This window comes from Bos grunniens, chromosome 20 (assembly GCF_055505025.1).
Source record: "Bos grunniens cultivar Pamir isolate PY7600 chromosome 20, Bosgru_T2T1.0, whole genome shotgun sequence".
Classification (NCBI taxonomy): domain Eukaryota; kingdom Metazoa; phylum Chordata; class Mammalia; order Artiodactyla; family Bovidae; genus Bos; species Bos grunniens.
In genome coordinates, this window is record NC_141184.1 from 71,947,861 (window position 1) to 71,963,759 (window position 15,899).

Below are 15,899 nucleotides of genomic sequence, written 5' to 3' on the forward strand. Positions count from 1 at the left end.
GAAACAGCGCTTGGGAAGGGAAAAGGTATGTCATGAATATTTGGTCTGCAGAGGAGACAAAGTGGTGTGTAGAGATGATGTGCAGGCATGTCCCAGGACACTGAGCACACGGACAGAGTGACCGGACTCTCAGCCCTGCTCTGGGGGCATTGCACTCTCTCCATCCCTGCCAGAGCGTGAGCAGCTCACACGTGTCTTGGAGAGTATGGTCACATGACCTGGACCTGGCCAATCAGTGTGCTCCATCCCTGGCCACCATGATTGGCACTGACCAATCGGGACCCAGGACCAGGCCTCAAGGGGGATTCAAAGGAAGAGGAGGGCTGGCTCTGCCGGAAGGGGTGGGGCCCTGTGAGGTCAGGCTGCAGCAGTGGGAGGGGGCGTGAGTTCACCTGGGGCAGTTGGTGACCTTCTTGCGCCCGTTAGGGCAGAGCCGCTGGCCTGATAAGGAGGGTGCTGCTGAGCCCAGGGGTTGAGAGCGCCAGTTCCTGCTGTGGTCCCGGAGCTCCACCTGAGACCGGAGGGAAGCCGTCTGCCCGTGAGTCCTCTCCTGCTTGACTGTCAGCTTGTTTGGACTACGCTGGGTTTTCTGTCCAGCTGGCTACGTGAAGACCCTGGAAATGCACCTGTGTGGGTTTTGGCTGGCTTCAGGGAAGAAATGCTAGATGACACTGGGAGACTCCAGTTTAATCTGGATTCAGGTCATATCTCTTGAAAGTGAAGTGAAAGTCCCTCAGTCGTGTCCACCTCTTGGCAACCCTGTGGGCTATACAGTCCATGGAATTCTCCAGGCCAGAATACTGGAGTGGGTAGCCTTTCCCTTCTCCAGGGGATCTTCCCAGTCCAGGGATTGAACCCAGGTTTCCCGCATTGTGGGCAGATTCTTTACCAGCTGAGCCACAAGAGAAGCCCAAGAATACTGCAGTGGGTAGTCTGTCCCTTCTGTAGCGGATCAGCATTCCCGACCCAGGAACCAAACCGGGGTCTCCTGCATGGCAGGAGAATCCTTTACCAGCTGAGCTGTCAGGGAAGCCCAGTATCTCTTAAGGCCAGCTATTCATTGTAGTATCACCCTAATTAGCCTTCATGGGATTAAGGTAGCAACCTGCTAAGGTAGCAATCGATGTCCTTTTTCTACAGGACAAAACTGGGGCTCAAAGAAGGGGGTAACACAGCTAGAGCAAGGAAGTGTGTACCTAAACAAAACCCCCAGATCCTGCTGTTAGAACTCAGGGAAGCCATATGGTGTGGCTTGTCCATGTGATGGGGGCTAAGACACCCAGCCCACACCGGATACTGTGGGGACCTAACTTGGTAACTGCCTTCTTGCAGCTCTGAGACTCAAAAAAGCGATTTTCACTGGAGAGAGGAAGGATACGTCCCTCCATCCAACCCACCACATCCTCCAGGTACTCCCACACCCTGCCCCCTTTCTCTTTCTTTGTGAGGGAATAAGCGTCACGCTCATGTGACCACATTGGCTGTCCACTGTTCACGAGCTACCACCTGGAGCTGCTACTGGAGAGGCCAAGTGCCTTTGCCCCCGAGTACCCCTCTTTCCTTTGCACTGTGGGGGCCTTTCTCAACACCTGCACACCAGAGGCCGTTTCTGAGACATGCAGGGACCCTCCTTCAGTTTGCAACAGATTGCATCCATCACTGTCCTTTCAATGCTTCCTTTGACACTCAGCTCCTGAGCTCCTTTGTCTGCACTGTGACCCACCTGGCTGCCACGGAGGGACAGAGCTGACCATGAATCCAAAGCTCAGATCTGACAGGCAGGAATCTGTGTGTAAAGGGCCTGATTAATCATGCTGTAGAGGCTGTAGTGGGCTCCAGGGATCCGTAAGTAGGACTTGGGCCAAAGTGACTCCACAGCTGTTTTAATGCCTGGGGAGGGTCTGGCTATAGTTGGGGTGGGGTGAGTCTCCTGAGGTTCTGAAGGCCCACTGTGTGCAGATTCATGGTGCATAGAGAAGAGAAGGCAGAGTCCTTTCCTGGAGGTGGTCAAAGCTCATGGATGAGCCAGACAGGCAGGCAGGGCACGAAAGCACCTGAGCTGCCATTATGAGTGAATGGTGTGGGGGCAGAGGAAGAGAACCAGGTTTGCTCGCTTATTGGAGCCCAGGGCAGGTTGTCCCCAGACTAAACACTTACTATGGTGATGACCGTCACTGCTGTCTGCAAAGGGTTTACGTTGGTGTGTGTCTTCATCGAGTGGTCAGGCCGTCTCTAAGCTACACTGGCCATGGGCATTGCCTCTCCTTGGAACTTGACATGTTTCGTCTCTTCCCTATGGAACATTCATTTCTAAGAGGGTTTTTGGGCCACAAGGATGTTGGGTTTTTCTCTAGCTTTGTCTCATGAGGAACGCTTTTCCACTTGTTGATGTGGTTTGTTTTCCCAGCTCTCTTTCTTGCCTTATTTTGTCAATTTGTTTCTGCCAGAGGAAGAGCTCAGAATTTGCCTCTGGCTGATATGTGACACTTACAACAGCAACACCTACCTGGATATAATGACCACATTTGCCGAAAGGGCTTTGTTTTGCAGAAGACATCTTGAAAGTACCTACACTGTCCTTTCAGATTCCCAAAGGCTATTTGAAATGAAATAAAAACACGAATTCTCAAGTTTAGTCTTACAATATGTGGGGAGTCAGAAAAATCCCCTGGAGAAGGGAAACACCACCCACTCCAGTATTCTGGCCTAGAGAATTCCATGGAGTGTATACTCCGTGGGGTCACAAAGAATCGGACAAAATCTGATGACTAATCAACAACACCGAAGCTTCACCATTTGTCAGAGATAACAACAGTATTTACACGACTGTGTGCATGTTCAGTGGCTCATACGTGTCAAACTCTTGCAGCCCTGTAGCCCCTAAGATCCTCTCTCTGTGGAATTTTTCAGGCAAGAATACTGAAATGGGTTGCCATTTCCTCCTCCAGGGGATCTTCCCAACCCAGGAATTGAACCCAGGTCTCCTGCATCTCCTACATTGGCTGTCGGGTTCTTTTCTGCTGAACCACCTGGGAAACAAGTCATTACATAACTGGGTTATCCTAAAGTACTTAACTTGGAGTCTGGCACTCGGGAAATTCTCACTGGTGATGTGAATATTCAGTCATATATCATTATTGCTCATATGATAATGAAATGGCCATGCTCATAAAGGAGAAAGAAGAGCCTTTCCAAGTCCAATTAAATCCTTTGCCACACATATCTTTTTAAAAACTTCTGACTTTGAAATGAACATCAAACATAAAGACATTGGTTATGGCCTCCAGAAAAGATTGAGCTGTACCAATAAGTGACGAGGATTCTTCTCCCAGTTCCAAAATGCATGCGTTGTTTCCCGGGCACCAGCGAGCACTTCTCTGGTGGGCTCAGAGAGGCTGAGTCACTCACCAGAGACAACACAGCAGCAGACCAGGACTCCGACCCAGGTCGCTGAAACCACAGCTCCCTCCTGTGCCCATCTGACCTGCCCCTTGAGGGCAGCAGGAAGATCTGGGCTCCCCTGGCCTGAGCCCCCGGGCCTGCCTCCCCTTGTCTGCGCTGGGATGTGTCCATTCCCAACCATGCACTGTGTCCCCCAGCCCTGGGCCGTCATATCAGGCTCCAGGCTCCCTGCAGGTGAGCCCCACGCCCACCAGCACACCTCCGAGCCCTGCCCATCTGGTCTCTGTGCCCGAGTGTCCTGATCCTAACTGTTTTCTTGAGGCAGCCCCAGGACTGAGCCCTGCTTCTTTGAAGCTCCCTTCACCAAGCCCAGTGAGGCTCTGCCCTGTGGCTTCATGACAAGTATGGTGGGCTGAATAGTGGCTCCGAAAGCCATCCATCCTTCTGCAGCCTCCAGAGGTGGCCTTATTCCGATGAAAGGTCTCGGCAGATGGAAGTAAGTTCCTGACCTCTGCACCAGATCACCCGGGATGCATGTGGACCCTAAATCTAACGACAGATGTCCTTGGAAGAAAAGAGGGGGTGATCTGAGGCACAGAGCCACCCAGGGGAGAAGGTTTGTGCAGATGGACGCACAGGTCGGGGTGATGTGGCCAGAAGCCCAGGGTGGCCTGGCGTCCCCCAAGGACTGGACCAGGCCAGAGGGACCCTCCGCTGGAGCCTCTGGAGGGAGCTCAGCCCTGCCCACACCTTGATCACAGGTTTCTGACTCCAGAACTGGGGGGGGGGGGATGAATTTGTGTTAAAGCTGTCCAGTCTGTGGCCAGTGGCTGCAGCCACCCCTGGACACTGAGAGTGAACTTGCTGGCTCCAAGGTGAGAACAGTGGCAGGACCCACCCCCTACCCCCCAACCCCAACACACAATCTTGTCATGAGGTTAAATGAGTTCATACACACAGATGGCTGAATCAGGGACTGACATTTGGATCTCAGCCCGCTTCACTTCCTCCTCGTCACCATCACCGTCATTGTGAGGGGCCCTCATCCACTCATTCAGTGGACATACAAGGCCCTGATGCGGGCAGTGAGGCCAGCGAGCTGGGAGGCTCCACACAGGGCTCACCCTGCCTGCTGGGGCCGCATGGAGAAGGCTTGTGCAGTGACACGGAGACCCCGGGAGAGGCTGGATCCTCCGGTCGTGGGAGGCATGGGCGCCTCAGCATCAGAGGTGGAGGGTTGATCCGGGTTCATCCTGGGGGGGTGCAGCCCTTCACTCAAAGTGGGGGAAGAACCCCATGTGGCACCCAGTGTCCGGTAGCCTCCCCTTGCCATGGCAGGCTGCGGGCAGAGCCATGGATGACAAGGAGTCTGCATCTCACTAGGGGCCGAGGCTGGCACTGAGGGAATCCTCAGTGAGGATTTTTTTAAAAAAAAACCATCATAAGTGACTTCAGCTCCATTGCTTTTTGCCAAAAACCTACAATGATCCCAAGAGCTTTGTACACTCCAAGGGTGGTGACTTGGACATGGAGCCCAGCACAGACCCAAGTCAGTCCTGCCCTGAGTCCCACGGGCCGGCCACACCATGCCCCTTCCTTGGCCTGGCTTTCTTCTGCCAGGACCCCCAGAATGGTGGAAAGGCAAGTGTGGCCTCAAGCTGAGGGGCCCAGCCTGGGCTCCAAACCCCTGGGGGTCCCCTTGGGACGTCTGGTGGACCTAGTTCCCCCTGCCGTGGGGCAGCTCTCTCTCGGGGACTGTCGTGTTTCTTTGCTTTCTGTTGTGATGGGGCACTCCAGTTATCTCAGGGCGATGGGAAGTCTGTTGGTGTTACATGCTCCTGCCTTAGATGGGGAAACGTTATTGCTGCATTGACACTGCTCACTCGATACTGGGAATCTGTTAAACACAAATGGCAAGGGGAACAGAGCAAAACAGAAAAAGAAAAATAGAGAGTTGCTGGGTTGCTTCAGGTCTCACCTGTGATTAAGAGTGTGTACAGCCTGCATGTGAACCTGGGTTCCCACACCTGCCAGCTACCAGGTGCCAGGCCCTGATTTTAGACCCCCAGCTTCACTAAGGAGTCATTGACAGATACAGTTTGTGTGTATTTCAAGTCTACATTGCGATGACTTGATGCCCATAGATATCATGGAATGATTGCCTTACATACGCATCACCTCACACGGTTAACTCTGTGTGTGTGTGTGTCTTTTATGTTGTTCTTATAATCCGTGAACACAATATAGATAGCTCTCCATTTTTTAAGATCTTCTTTAATTTATCTTAGAAGTTTATAGTTTGCCATATGTCTTGCACATGTTTGATTAGATATCTTGATATTTTCAGTGCCATTATAAATTCCTAATAGATACAGAATTTACTTTTCTATATTCACTTGGTAAATCCATATATTTCAAATCATTCTAATTGTATTTATTTATGTACACACAATTATGTCTGCAAATCAGTTCTTTTTTCCCCTTTGAAACTGTGATAACCCTTTACTTTTTCTTGCCTTATTGTATGGACTAGGATCTCCAGTCCTGAGTACATTGGTGAACAGAAGTAGTAAGAATAAGTATCCTTGTCTCTTTCACATTATCAGAGGAAAAGCTTTCAGTATTTCACCATCACACATGATATTAGCTTTTTTGTAGATAGTTTAATCAAAATATGTAAATTCTTCTCTGTTAGTTTACTAAGAGTTTTTTCTTAGTTGTGAACTAAAATTATTACATTACATTTTCTTGTTTATTTTCTGCAGATTTTGAAACAGGTAATTTTTCTTTTATGTGATTATTTTTCTTTTATGTGATTTAACTTTAAAAATTTTTTGTGATTCTAAAACGACCCCAACCTGATCTCAATGTATTCTCTTTCAGTTGGACTTTATTTCTTAGTGTTTTATTTAGGGTTATTTCATCTATACTCAGAGTCTGTAATTTTACTTTCTTGTACTTCTTCCTGGTTGGATTTAGTATCAAGGTTATGCTAGTCTTATAAAACAAGGTTGGAGAGTGTTCCTTGTTTACTGCAAGAATTCCTGTGAGATTACTGTTTTCTTCCCTAGAATTTTGGAAGAATTGATTGGCAAAACCAGTTGGTTTTATTGTGGGGAGGCTTTTAATTTCAGATGTAATTTTTTTCATGCAAATAAAATTTTCTGATTTTGTATGTCTTCTTGGGTCTATTTCAGTAAAGCATTTCCCTCCTGCTAGAAAGTTATTGAGGCGAGCAGACTCTCCAGTTAGTAAGTGAACTGTGGTTCATAGTATCTTTCTTATCTGCAAGATGTGTTGTCTCCCCTTTTAAAAACCCCTGATGCTGGTGATTTGAGCTTTGTCTCTTTGTCTTAATAAGTCTCTCTAGGGATTTATCAGTTCTTTCAAAGAGCAAACTTTTGGCTTTGTTTTTAAAAAACTTCATATTTGCTTTCTGTTTGCTTGTTTTCTGCTCCTTTTTTTTTTTTTCCCCCATCTACCTTGTGTTTCGTTTGCTATGTTTTTTTCCTGGTTTCTTGGGAGAGAGGCTTAATTGATTTTTAGCCTTCCTTTTTTTCCAGTGTATGTGTTTAAGACTTTAAGTTACCCTCTAAACACAGTTGCTGTGTCCCACAGGTTTGAATAAGCCAGATTTTCATTATCTTTTATGGAAAAGTATTTTCTAATTTTCATTGTGTTTTTTAAAATTATTATTCATGAAATTCTTCAAGCAGTGTGTCATTTAACTTCGCAATGTTTGGGGAGCTTTTTCCAGTGACCCTTTTTTGATTTCTAGCTTAATTCCATGAAGAGCCCCATTGTAGGCTTTTGGGGTTACTGTTATAAATCCCGTAGACTAGCTGATAAACAACAGAAAGTTGTTTCTTGTAGTCTTGAGGCTGGGGAGTCCCAAGATCACCAGCAGGTGCCACATCTGGTGAGGCCTGTTTGCTGGTTCCTAGACTGCCTCCTGCTTCTCCCTGTCCTCACAGCACAGGAGCCCATTCCCTCCTGGCCTGACCCTTCGCAGGGTGCCTGCCTCCTCGGATCATCACCACGTGCTGGGTGAAGTTTGAGGGCCCATAAACTGTCAGCCCATTGCAATCCCTAAGTATCCTCTGCATTATTTCAGTCCTTTGAAATAATTCAAGCTTTCCTAATGGCTCAATACATATTCTTTCTGTTATATGTTCCTTGGGCTCTTGAATATGTATCAGTGGGAATGCAGTGTTCCATGTGTATCAGTCAGATCAGGCTTGTCACTCATGTAATTCAGATTCCGGTAGCCACGTTGAATAAAAGCAGAAGTAGGTGAAATTACCTGTAATATATTTTATTTTAACACACCCCAAATATTATCATTTCAGTGTGTAATCAACATGATAAAACCTAATGAAATAGTTCACGTTCTTTTTTTCATGCTAAGTCTTTAAAATCCAGTGTGAGTTTCATGCTTGCAGCGCATCTGATTGTAGAGCCAGCCGCATTTCAGGTACTTCATGGCTGCAGGTGACTACATACCAGGGCCCAGTTCCACGAGAGATGTGTCTTTAACGTCTCCCACTGGGATTATGAACTTGGCTGTTACTCCTTTTCTATTTCTGTTGGTTTTTATGTATTGATATTTTGAAGTTATGTCATTAGGTACATTCAAGTTTAGAATCCTCATCTTCTTGCTAGATTGAACTTGTATCAGTATGAGATGCTCCTTTTTATTGCTAGAAATGCTTCTTTTTTAGAGACTATCTGACAGTGATATTGCCACATCGGTTTTCTGTCCTTGTTGGCCTGGGTATCTTTTAGGTTCACCTGTCTAAAAGATATTCCATCTTAACATGTAGCTCTGTGAATAGTGTACAGTTTTCATTGGAATCAGTTTGACACTTTATCTTTTAATGAGAGTGTTTGCTCTGTTTATAATGTTGATATTCAGTGTGTAGACACCATGTTGCTGTGTGTTTTCTGTTTGTCCCACCTAGTCTGTGTTCTTTGCTCTTGCCTTCTTTTAGAAGTTTGAAGTGTTTCTCTAGTTCTGTGCTCCTCTGTCAGGTTGTTGGGTGCACATTCAGAGACACAGCGTGTGTTTTACATTCAAGTCTAACTTAGTACTTTTACTGCCTCCCTGACACGACTGTTTCCTCCTTGTCACTGTTACACTTTAAACTGTTAGATGTATATTTGGCGTTAACATCATTGTTTTGTAAAGTTAGTATTTACCCTCACAGTTACCTCATTGTTGGTCTCTACTTGTTTTTTATATTTCCATCAGAGACTACTTTTCTTTTTCCCAAAGCACTGCCTGAATATTCTTTTAGTGCATGTGTGTGGGTGATGAGTTGTCTCATTTCCACTTGCCCTAAAAGTCTTTATTTTGCTTTCATTTTCGAAGAGTGTTTTTCTTGGGTATAGAATTCCAGGTTGGTGGTTATTTGTTTTTCAGCATTTTACAGATGCCAGTCCATTATTTTCTGACTTCCTTGTTCTTGAAAAGTCAGCTCTCAGTGTTGCTGTGCCATTAAAAGCCACACCATTTTTCCTCTGAGTGCTTGAACATGTTCTTCTAGCCTTAGGCACCCACAGAGCTGCTGAAACCAATGGGTGGTTATCATTTTTGAGTCAGTGGTCTGATTCTTGAACCAACTCTTACCACTGTCCCTATCAGCCAGTTCAGTCGCTCAGTATCTGCCCCGTTGCAACCCCATGGACTGCAGCACACGAGGCTTCCCTGTCCATCACCAACTCCGGAGCTTGCTCAGACTCATGACCATCAAGTTGGTGATGCCATCCAACCATCTCATCCTCTGTTGTCCCCTTCTCCTCCTGCCCTCAGTCTTCCCCAGCATCAGGTTCTTTTCCAATGAGTCAGTTCTTTGCATCAGGTGGCCAAAATATTGGAGCTTCGGCATCAGTCTTTGCAGTGAATATTCAGGTCTGATTTGCTTTAGGATTGGCTTGTTGGATCTCCTGGCAGTCCAAGGGGCTCTCAAGAGTCTTCTCCAACTCCCCAGTTCAGAAGCATCGATTCTTTGGCATTCAGCCTTCTTCATGGGGCAACTCTTACATCCATACATGACTACTGGAAAAATCATAGCTTTGACTCAGTGAACCTTTGTCGGCAAAGTAATGTCTCTGCTTTTTAATATGCTGTCTAGGTTTGTCATAGGTTTCCTTCCAAGAAGCAAACATCTTTTAATTTCACCATCTGCAGTAATTTTGGAGCCCAAGAAAATAAAGTCTGTCACTGTTTCCATTGTTTCTCCATTTATTTGCCATGAAGTGATGGGGCCGGATGCCATGATCTTCATTTTTTGAATGTTGAGTTTTATGCCAGCTTTTTCACTCTCCCCTTTCACTTTCATCAAGAGGCTCTCTAGTTTCAACCCCTGGAGGCATTTCTTATTCCCCTTTCTGTCTTTTCTCCACCATGAGGGTCCCCATTTATACTTTTTAACAACATAGTTTAACAACAGACTCCTTCAATATATTCTATCCTTTTTTTCTCTCTCTTATATATATTTTTTACTCGACCAGTCCTTCAGTTCACTGATCCTCTCTTCAGCTACGTCCAATTTGGTGTTAAGCCCAGAGACTGAGTTCTTAAATTCAGTCACTGTTATTGTAAAGTTCGAGAGTCGGTTTTGATTCTCAGAAATTTTTCCTTTTGTCAAGTATATTTTTGAACAGGTGACATTTGCATCTGATACCTCTAGCACACTTCTGATATGCTGATATACATCTGATACCTCTGGATCTGGTTCAGCTCTTTTTCTCTTGGTCTTGTTTGTTGTTACACCCTCTTTTGCTTTTTTGATTGCATGTTGGACATTATGTTTGGAAAACCCTAGAGGTTCTGAGTGATGCTGCCTTCTCCAGAGTTTCCTCTGACACACACGTCCAGTGGGGACAGAGCTGTCTGTTCACTTAGGGCCTGAGGGACTTGAGGCTGGGGAGGGGGCAGTGTCCTTGTAAGCTCAGTCTCAGCAGCCTTCACCTACCTTCCACCACCACCCCAGGGAGGAGCTTTCCAGCATCTCGGTCTGGAAGCCTGGGCTGCCCCATAGGTTCCCCCCCCTCTCTCGGCAGGTCCTGAAGTCGGGGGCTGCCCCCATCCGCAAGAGAGTGTAACCAAAGGGCCCGCCTGTGGGCACTTTTTCAGTGTTGCAACCCCAAGGCAAAGACCAAGACCAGGAAGAACTTGGCCTCGGCCCAAGTCCTGGAAGCAGAGTGGCCTGAGGTGAGAGCAGCCAGGGGCTGGGCCCATCAGATTGGGCCTCACCCAGCGAAGTGTTGGGGTTGTGTTTCATTTTGTTAGCATAGTTGTGGGCCCTGCCAGCCAGGGCGCTTTGGCCTTAGTGGGCACGATCGACCCCAGCAGGATTACCTTGTAAGAGGTTGTGCAGGTGTCACGTGGAGGACAGGTGGGGGCCCCACAAGAAGGGAAACACTGCATGGAGGAGTCACTGGGGCACGTGGACTAAGCTATAAAGTCAGTCCTTGAAGCAGAAAGGCTAAGCCCCTTAACGTCTCCCTTCTTCCAAAGAAAGGATACACTGGCTGGAGGAGTCTCTGGGGCATGAGGATCGAGCTAGAGAGTCAGTCCTTGAAGCAGAAAGGCTAAGCCCGTTAATGTCTCCCATCTTACAAAGCACAGACCAGTGTGTCCAGTATTTTAATGTCAGGTACCTAGTGCTTACATGTATGACATACACCCTCATAGCTACACATGTCTACTACATGCCTCTTACAAGTGCTGGGCATTGTTCTGGGTGCTGGACACTCAGTATGTAGTAGGGGATACGTAGCCCAGGATTTTTTTATTTCTGCAAAGAAAAATAGAAGAACGAAAGATTCCATGTGGTTCAGTTTGAGAAAGTTCACCATGTGGAGGGCCCCATGTGCACGCAAATTGTGGTAAAATACATATAACATAAATTTAACATTTTAACCACTTGATTGAATGACTGGGTGGCTTCAGTGGAGTCAGGCTAACAGATGGCCCTGAGGTGTCATCCACCTTTCTCCCAGAGGAACACTCCAAAGCTTGGTGGCCTTGTAGACCTTCCCTTTATTCTTCACTCTCCCCAGTGGCTCTAGGTCATTGGTCTGTGTGTCATTTAAGAATCTCTTTATCCACTTTGTTGTTAGGTTTATATTTTGGAAAGCTTCTCAGATGCCCCTGGGTCTTGAGAAGGTAGGCTTGGATTCCACGTTCTCCCCTGCCACATGCCTGCCAGGTTGAGGTGGAGGCCGAAGGCTGGTCTGAGTTGTGGTGGTCTGTGTGCTCGTGTGGTCAGTGGACCCCCTCTTCTCTGGAGGGGCAAGGAAATCCTTTGTGTGGAGCCTGGAGAGACTTGACAGCGTCAGTCTTCACAGTCTCTCTCTCTTTTTAATTTATGTTTGCATTTAGTTTCTCATTTAACTGTTTTCTAGGAGATTCCAACTCCTACTGAAGAACTAAAAATATGCATGGAGCAGCTTCTTGAAAGACTAAGAAGAAATCTCTGAGCTTAGAGTGGAAAGAAGCAATACCAGGGTCAGTAGGGGGATTCTCACGTGTTGACATTTGCCCCGCGGGGGTCACCGCTGGCCTCCGTGTGCTGTCTTTAAACTCTGTCTGATTTCCAAGTCATTTTTCACACCTTCCCACTGAGCAAACCAGGGTGGATCAGTTCGGGGTTCTCATACCTTGCTTCAAATTTATGATGAGAGCTAATGTAATTTTAGAACATTTGAGGGGGGAGTTCTCTTAACTTACATTTTTGTCCATGTTACACTTTGTGTGGGATCTTAGTTCCCCGATCAGGGATTAAAACCAATGACCCCTGCAGAAGTGTGGAGTCTTGACTACTGGGCCCCTGGGAAAGTCCACTCTAACTTTAGCCTGAACTGGCGGGATTCCGATGTGCCTTAGCATGTTTTCCGCTATAGGGTGAGTCTGAGAGGAGTTATTGGGCCTGAATCAAGCATGAGGTTGAAGGTGCTCCTTTGGCCCTGCCCTGCAGCTGCTACTGGAGCACCTGGAGTGCCTGGTTTCCTGGTATGTGTCATCCCTCCAGATGACGGTGGGCAAGCAGCAGGCGCAGTCCCTAGCCGGCATGACCAGCGACGTGGAGGTGCTCAGCGCACTGAAATTGCTGTTTGAGCACCACAAGACCCTGGACGAGAGGGTACCAGCCACCCAGTCGTCCTGGATTTGTACACTTGCTGTCTTGTTAGGTGGATGATGCATGTATTTATGTAACTACTTGACTTTTGAGCTTCTTGAATTCTTGTATATATATTTTTTCTGTAAGAAGTCAGAGTTTTATATAGTTAAAAAGCGTTGCCTGTGTACATGCTCAGTCATGTCCAAATCTTTGTGACACTGTGGACTGTAGCCCACCACGCTCCTCTCTTCATGGGGCTTCCCAGGCGTGAATACTAGAGTGGGTGTCCATCTTCCACTCCAGGCAGTCTTCCCAACCCAGGGATCGAACCTGCCCTCTTGTATTGGCAAGTGGATTCTTTACCACTGAGCCACCTGGGAAACCCCCAGTTAAAAAGTGTTAGTTGGCATAAATGTCTCCAGATTTATTATATTCTCTATATCAACTTGCAGTTAAAAACTGGGTAATTCAGTAAGAAAAGAAAAAAAAAAAAAAAAACAACTGGGTAATAGAATTAATTTAGGATAACATTTTGTTCTCTCAAATTTAGAATTTAAAGCTGTTAACAAGCAGATTTACTTGACGTTAAGATCAATGAGAGACATTAAAGGTATTCTGTGACAGTATCTATGTATTAGGGTGAGTATACACTAAGAAGTGTACTAATGTATATACACACATCAACACACAGTGACTTGGCCCCTTTTGTTTGAGTTGAGAGCGTGATTACGAGTAGCACTCGAAAGGTGTAGTTTGTTAGAAGAAGAATTAGGTGCCACACATAAAGAGGTAAGTTTGATCAGTCATTGTGTAATTTCCGTGAAGGGTTTGTCATTTGAATCCTTTCATTTTAAAAAAGAATGAAAGCTGTAGTGGTGGGCATCAGGTGTTATTTATCGTTCTGATTGAGGACCTGCCCACCTGGGTTATTTTAATGACTAGTAAACTAGACTTGTGGCTCAGAGTTGCAGGATCTCTTAAGTACCCCTTTTTCCAGCAGAAGACAAATTCTGACTCTAATCACCTGGTGGTATTCGGGATGGATAGTATCACCATGTATTTTCTTTTTATGTTGCGTTTTCAGTTTAGACTTGAATTTTTCCAGGTGTTTTGCTGTCTTTACTTATTTCTTTACTCTAATTCAACTTTTTGGTTTTAGCAGATGATTCTTAAAGAGGAGAATAACCAGGAAAAGATACTAATGCACAGGGTGCTTGATGTAAATCATGAGCAAGGAAACATGCCAAGCGCCAATGGAAAGGCAAGTCCTTGGTCTCACTCTCTGTCTGGTTCTTGTCTTACCATCCAGTCTGTGTGGGGCTGTCGGGACCTCTCACCAACATACCATGTAGGTCTGAGTGGCTGTGAGGGTCTTGTGAGCTCCCAGAGAGCAGAAGGCAGTTTTGACCTCACCGATTGCCCGGAAGTGCTGTGGTCCCTCCCTCTCAAAACAAGGCTGTCTAAGGCTTCCTTTCCCCCTTAGAGACCCTCTAAGCCACGAGGAAGACCTGGCTAAGGTGATCGACCTCCAGGAAGTCATAGACAAGCAGGAGCAGAGCCAGATGGAGGAGCGCCTGGCAGCCCTCTTTGCCCATGTGACTGAAGGAGGACCTGGACATGGCCAGGAAGGACCTCCTCAAGTCCGAGGACGTGAACAGGAAACTGCAGCAGGATGTTCACGAAGTGAGTGACTGCAGCTGTGTCTGTTGTCCTGAGGTGGACTGTGAGTCCCTTGTTCTCCCGGTGATCTCAGCCTTGGCATGGCTGTGTGAGCAAGAGCAGAGCTCTGGTGAGACTGCAACTGGCTGCCTCCCCGCCTCTGCATTGAGATCTCTGGGGTAGAAGAGGCCTGGTCCAGGCATTCCGTTGGCAGTGAACCAACATTAGGGCAGCCCTAGCGCTGTGCTGCACCCTGGGTGTGGACTCCTCATTTCTACAAGTTCTAGGGTGCCCAGTGTGTTCCTTTTTTAAGAATTCATTCATCCATTTTTTGGCATATAGTTGCTTTACACTGCTGTGTCAATTTCTGCTGTACAGCAAAGTGAATCAGTCATCTATCTATCTATCTATCTATCTACGTATCTCCCTCTCTTTTAGATTTCCTGCCCATTTACTTCACCACAGAGCACTGAGTAGACTTCCCTGTGCTATGCACTAGGTCCTCACTCGTTGACTTTATGTGTAGTATCAGTGCTGTATATATGTCAACCCGAGTCTCCCGGTTCTTCCTCCCCCACCCCCACCCCCACCCCCCGCAACTCCCTGTCAAATGTGTTCCTGATGATGCTGAAATTTCCTTCTGATTCACTCAGGCGAGTCTGGTGACGTCTGTGGAGCCCGTTCTCTCGGAGAGATGGGAGCATGCTGTGTGGACTCTGCTGAGGCAGTTTGCCTGGCCATCTTCTCTGGTTTTCTGAGGTTCCGCTCCTTGAAGGGATGTGTGACAGTGATACCGGCGGTCAGACAAGTCAAGTGGCATTTGCTCACCCTCAGATCCTCAGGCCCGAGTTGTGTAACCATGTGGAATCATGATGTTTCTGGCGGTCGTGTCTGTGGGTGTCATGATTTATAAGAAACTACCTAACGGTCACCGTGAAAACAGAAGAGTGCTGGGGGTTCAGGCCTCCTCCTGTGAGCCTCACCTCTCCTCTGTGCACAGATAGACAGCGCCCACCCTGCCCACCCCTCCCCCTTGAGACCATCTCAGAGAGAACCCCTCCAACATGTGGTACAGCAAGTGTCCTTGTTTAGTAGCTTGGTGTGAGTAATTCTGCGTGAGAACTCAAAAAAGAAATATTTGCACAGGTTTGTATAAGCTATTCACACTACTCTTTGGCAACAGGAGATTAGGTGGCAGAGTTTAATACATACAGAATTCTGGAAAAAGCGTTTTTAAGACCTTTCACTTTTAATGTTAGGACTTTGCCCACATTGGTTACTTAATGACCAGGGAGGGACCTGAAATGGATTTTGAACTGGCACACAGGAGTTGTACCAGCAGCAAGTTCTGGTCCTGGTTTGAGCGTTTCATACATGTGGTGTAACTCTGCTTTAGAAGAACTAGGCTTGAGAAATCTGTGCCCAGTTGTGTTACACTTTGATCTGCTTGCCTCATTCACAAGCCAGGTGATTCCTCCCACCATAGTCAATGACAAGTCATGTCTCAGTCTCCATTCATGTAAAAAAGACTACAGGTTATTAACCTTCTGCAACTCTTAAGAAATGGCAGTGTCACAGTCTGTCAGGCCCCTCAAATAAATACACCCAAATATCAACTGGTCGCCCCCCCCCCACCCAGTTCCAAACCTCTGCCTGTGTTTTTGAGTGTTGTCAATCCTGTGACTACCACTCCGTGGTACCAAGTTTGAC

At 46.9% G+C, this 15,899-nt stretch overlaps 1 protein-coding gene and 1 long non-coding RNA gene across 3 annotated transcripts; both read left to right on the top strand.

Annotated features, from left to right (window-relative positions):
• Positions 1–290: 290 nt before the first annotated feature.
• LOC147350653 (uncharacterized) lies at positions 291–3,220 on the top strand. The gene is made up of 2 exons (XR_015149036.1): positions 291–538; positions 1,333–3,220. It is a non-coding gene; the product is annotated as an uncharacterized LOC147350653 (long non-coding RNA).
• Positions 3,221–11,132: 7,912 nt separating this feature from the next.
• Positions 11,133–15,805, top strand: LOC147350654 (uncharacterized). Of its 2 annotated transcripts, none has more exons than XM_086362310.1 (4): positions 11,133–11,917; positions 13,693–13,791; positions 14,014–14,213; positions 14,843–15,805. In XM_086362310.1, exons 2-4 carry the CDS (start codon positions 13,757–13,759, stop codon positions 15,100–15,102), a joined length of 495 nt encoding a protein of 164 aa, XP_086218436.1. In that variant the 5' UTR covers positions 11,133–11,917; positions 13,693–13,756; the 3' UTR covers positions 15,103–15,805. The 2 variants fall into 2 exon arrangements, with proteins under 2 accessions (XP_086218436.1, XP_086218437.1); XM_086362311.1 differs by lacking the exon at positions 11,133–11,917 and adding an exon at positions 12,313–12,600.
• Positions 15,806–15,899: the final 94 nt, after the last annotated feature.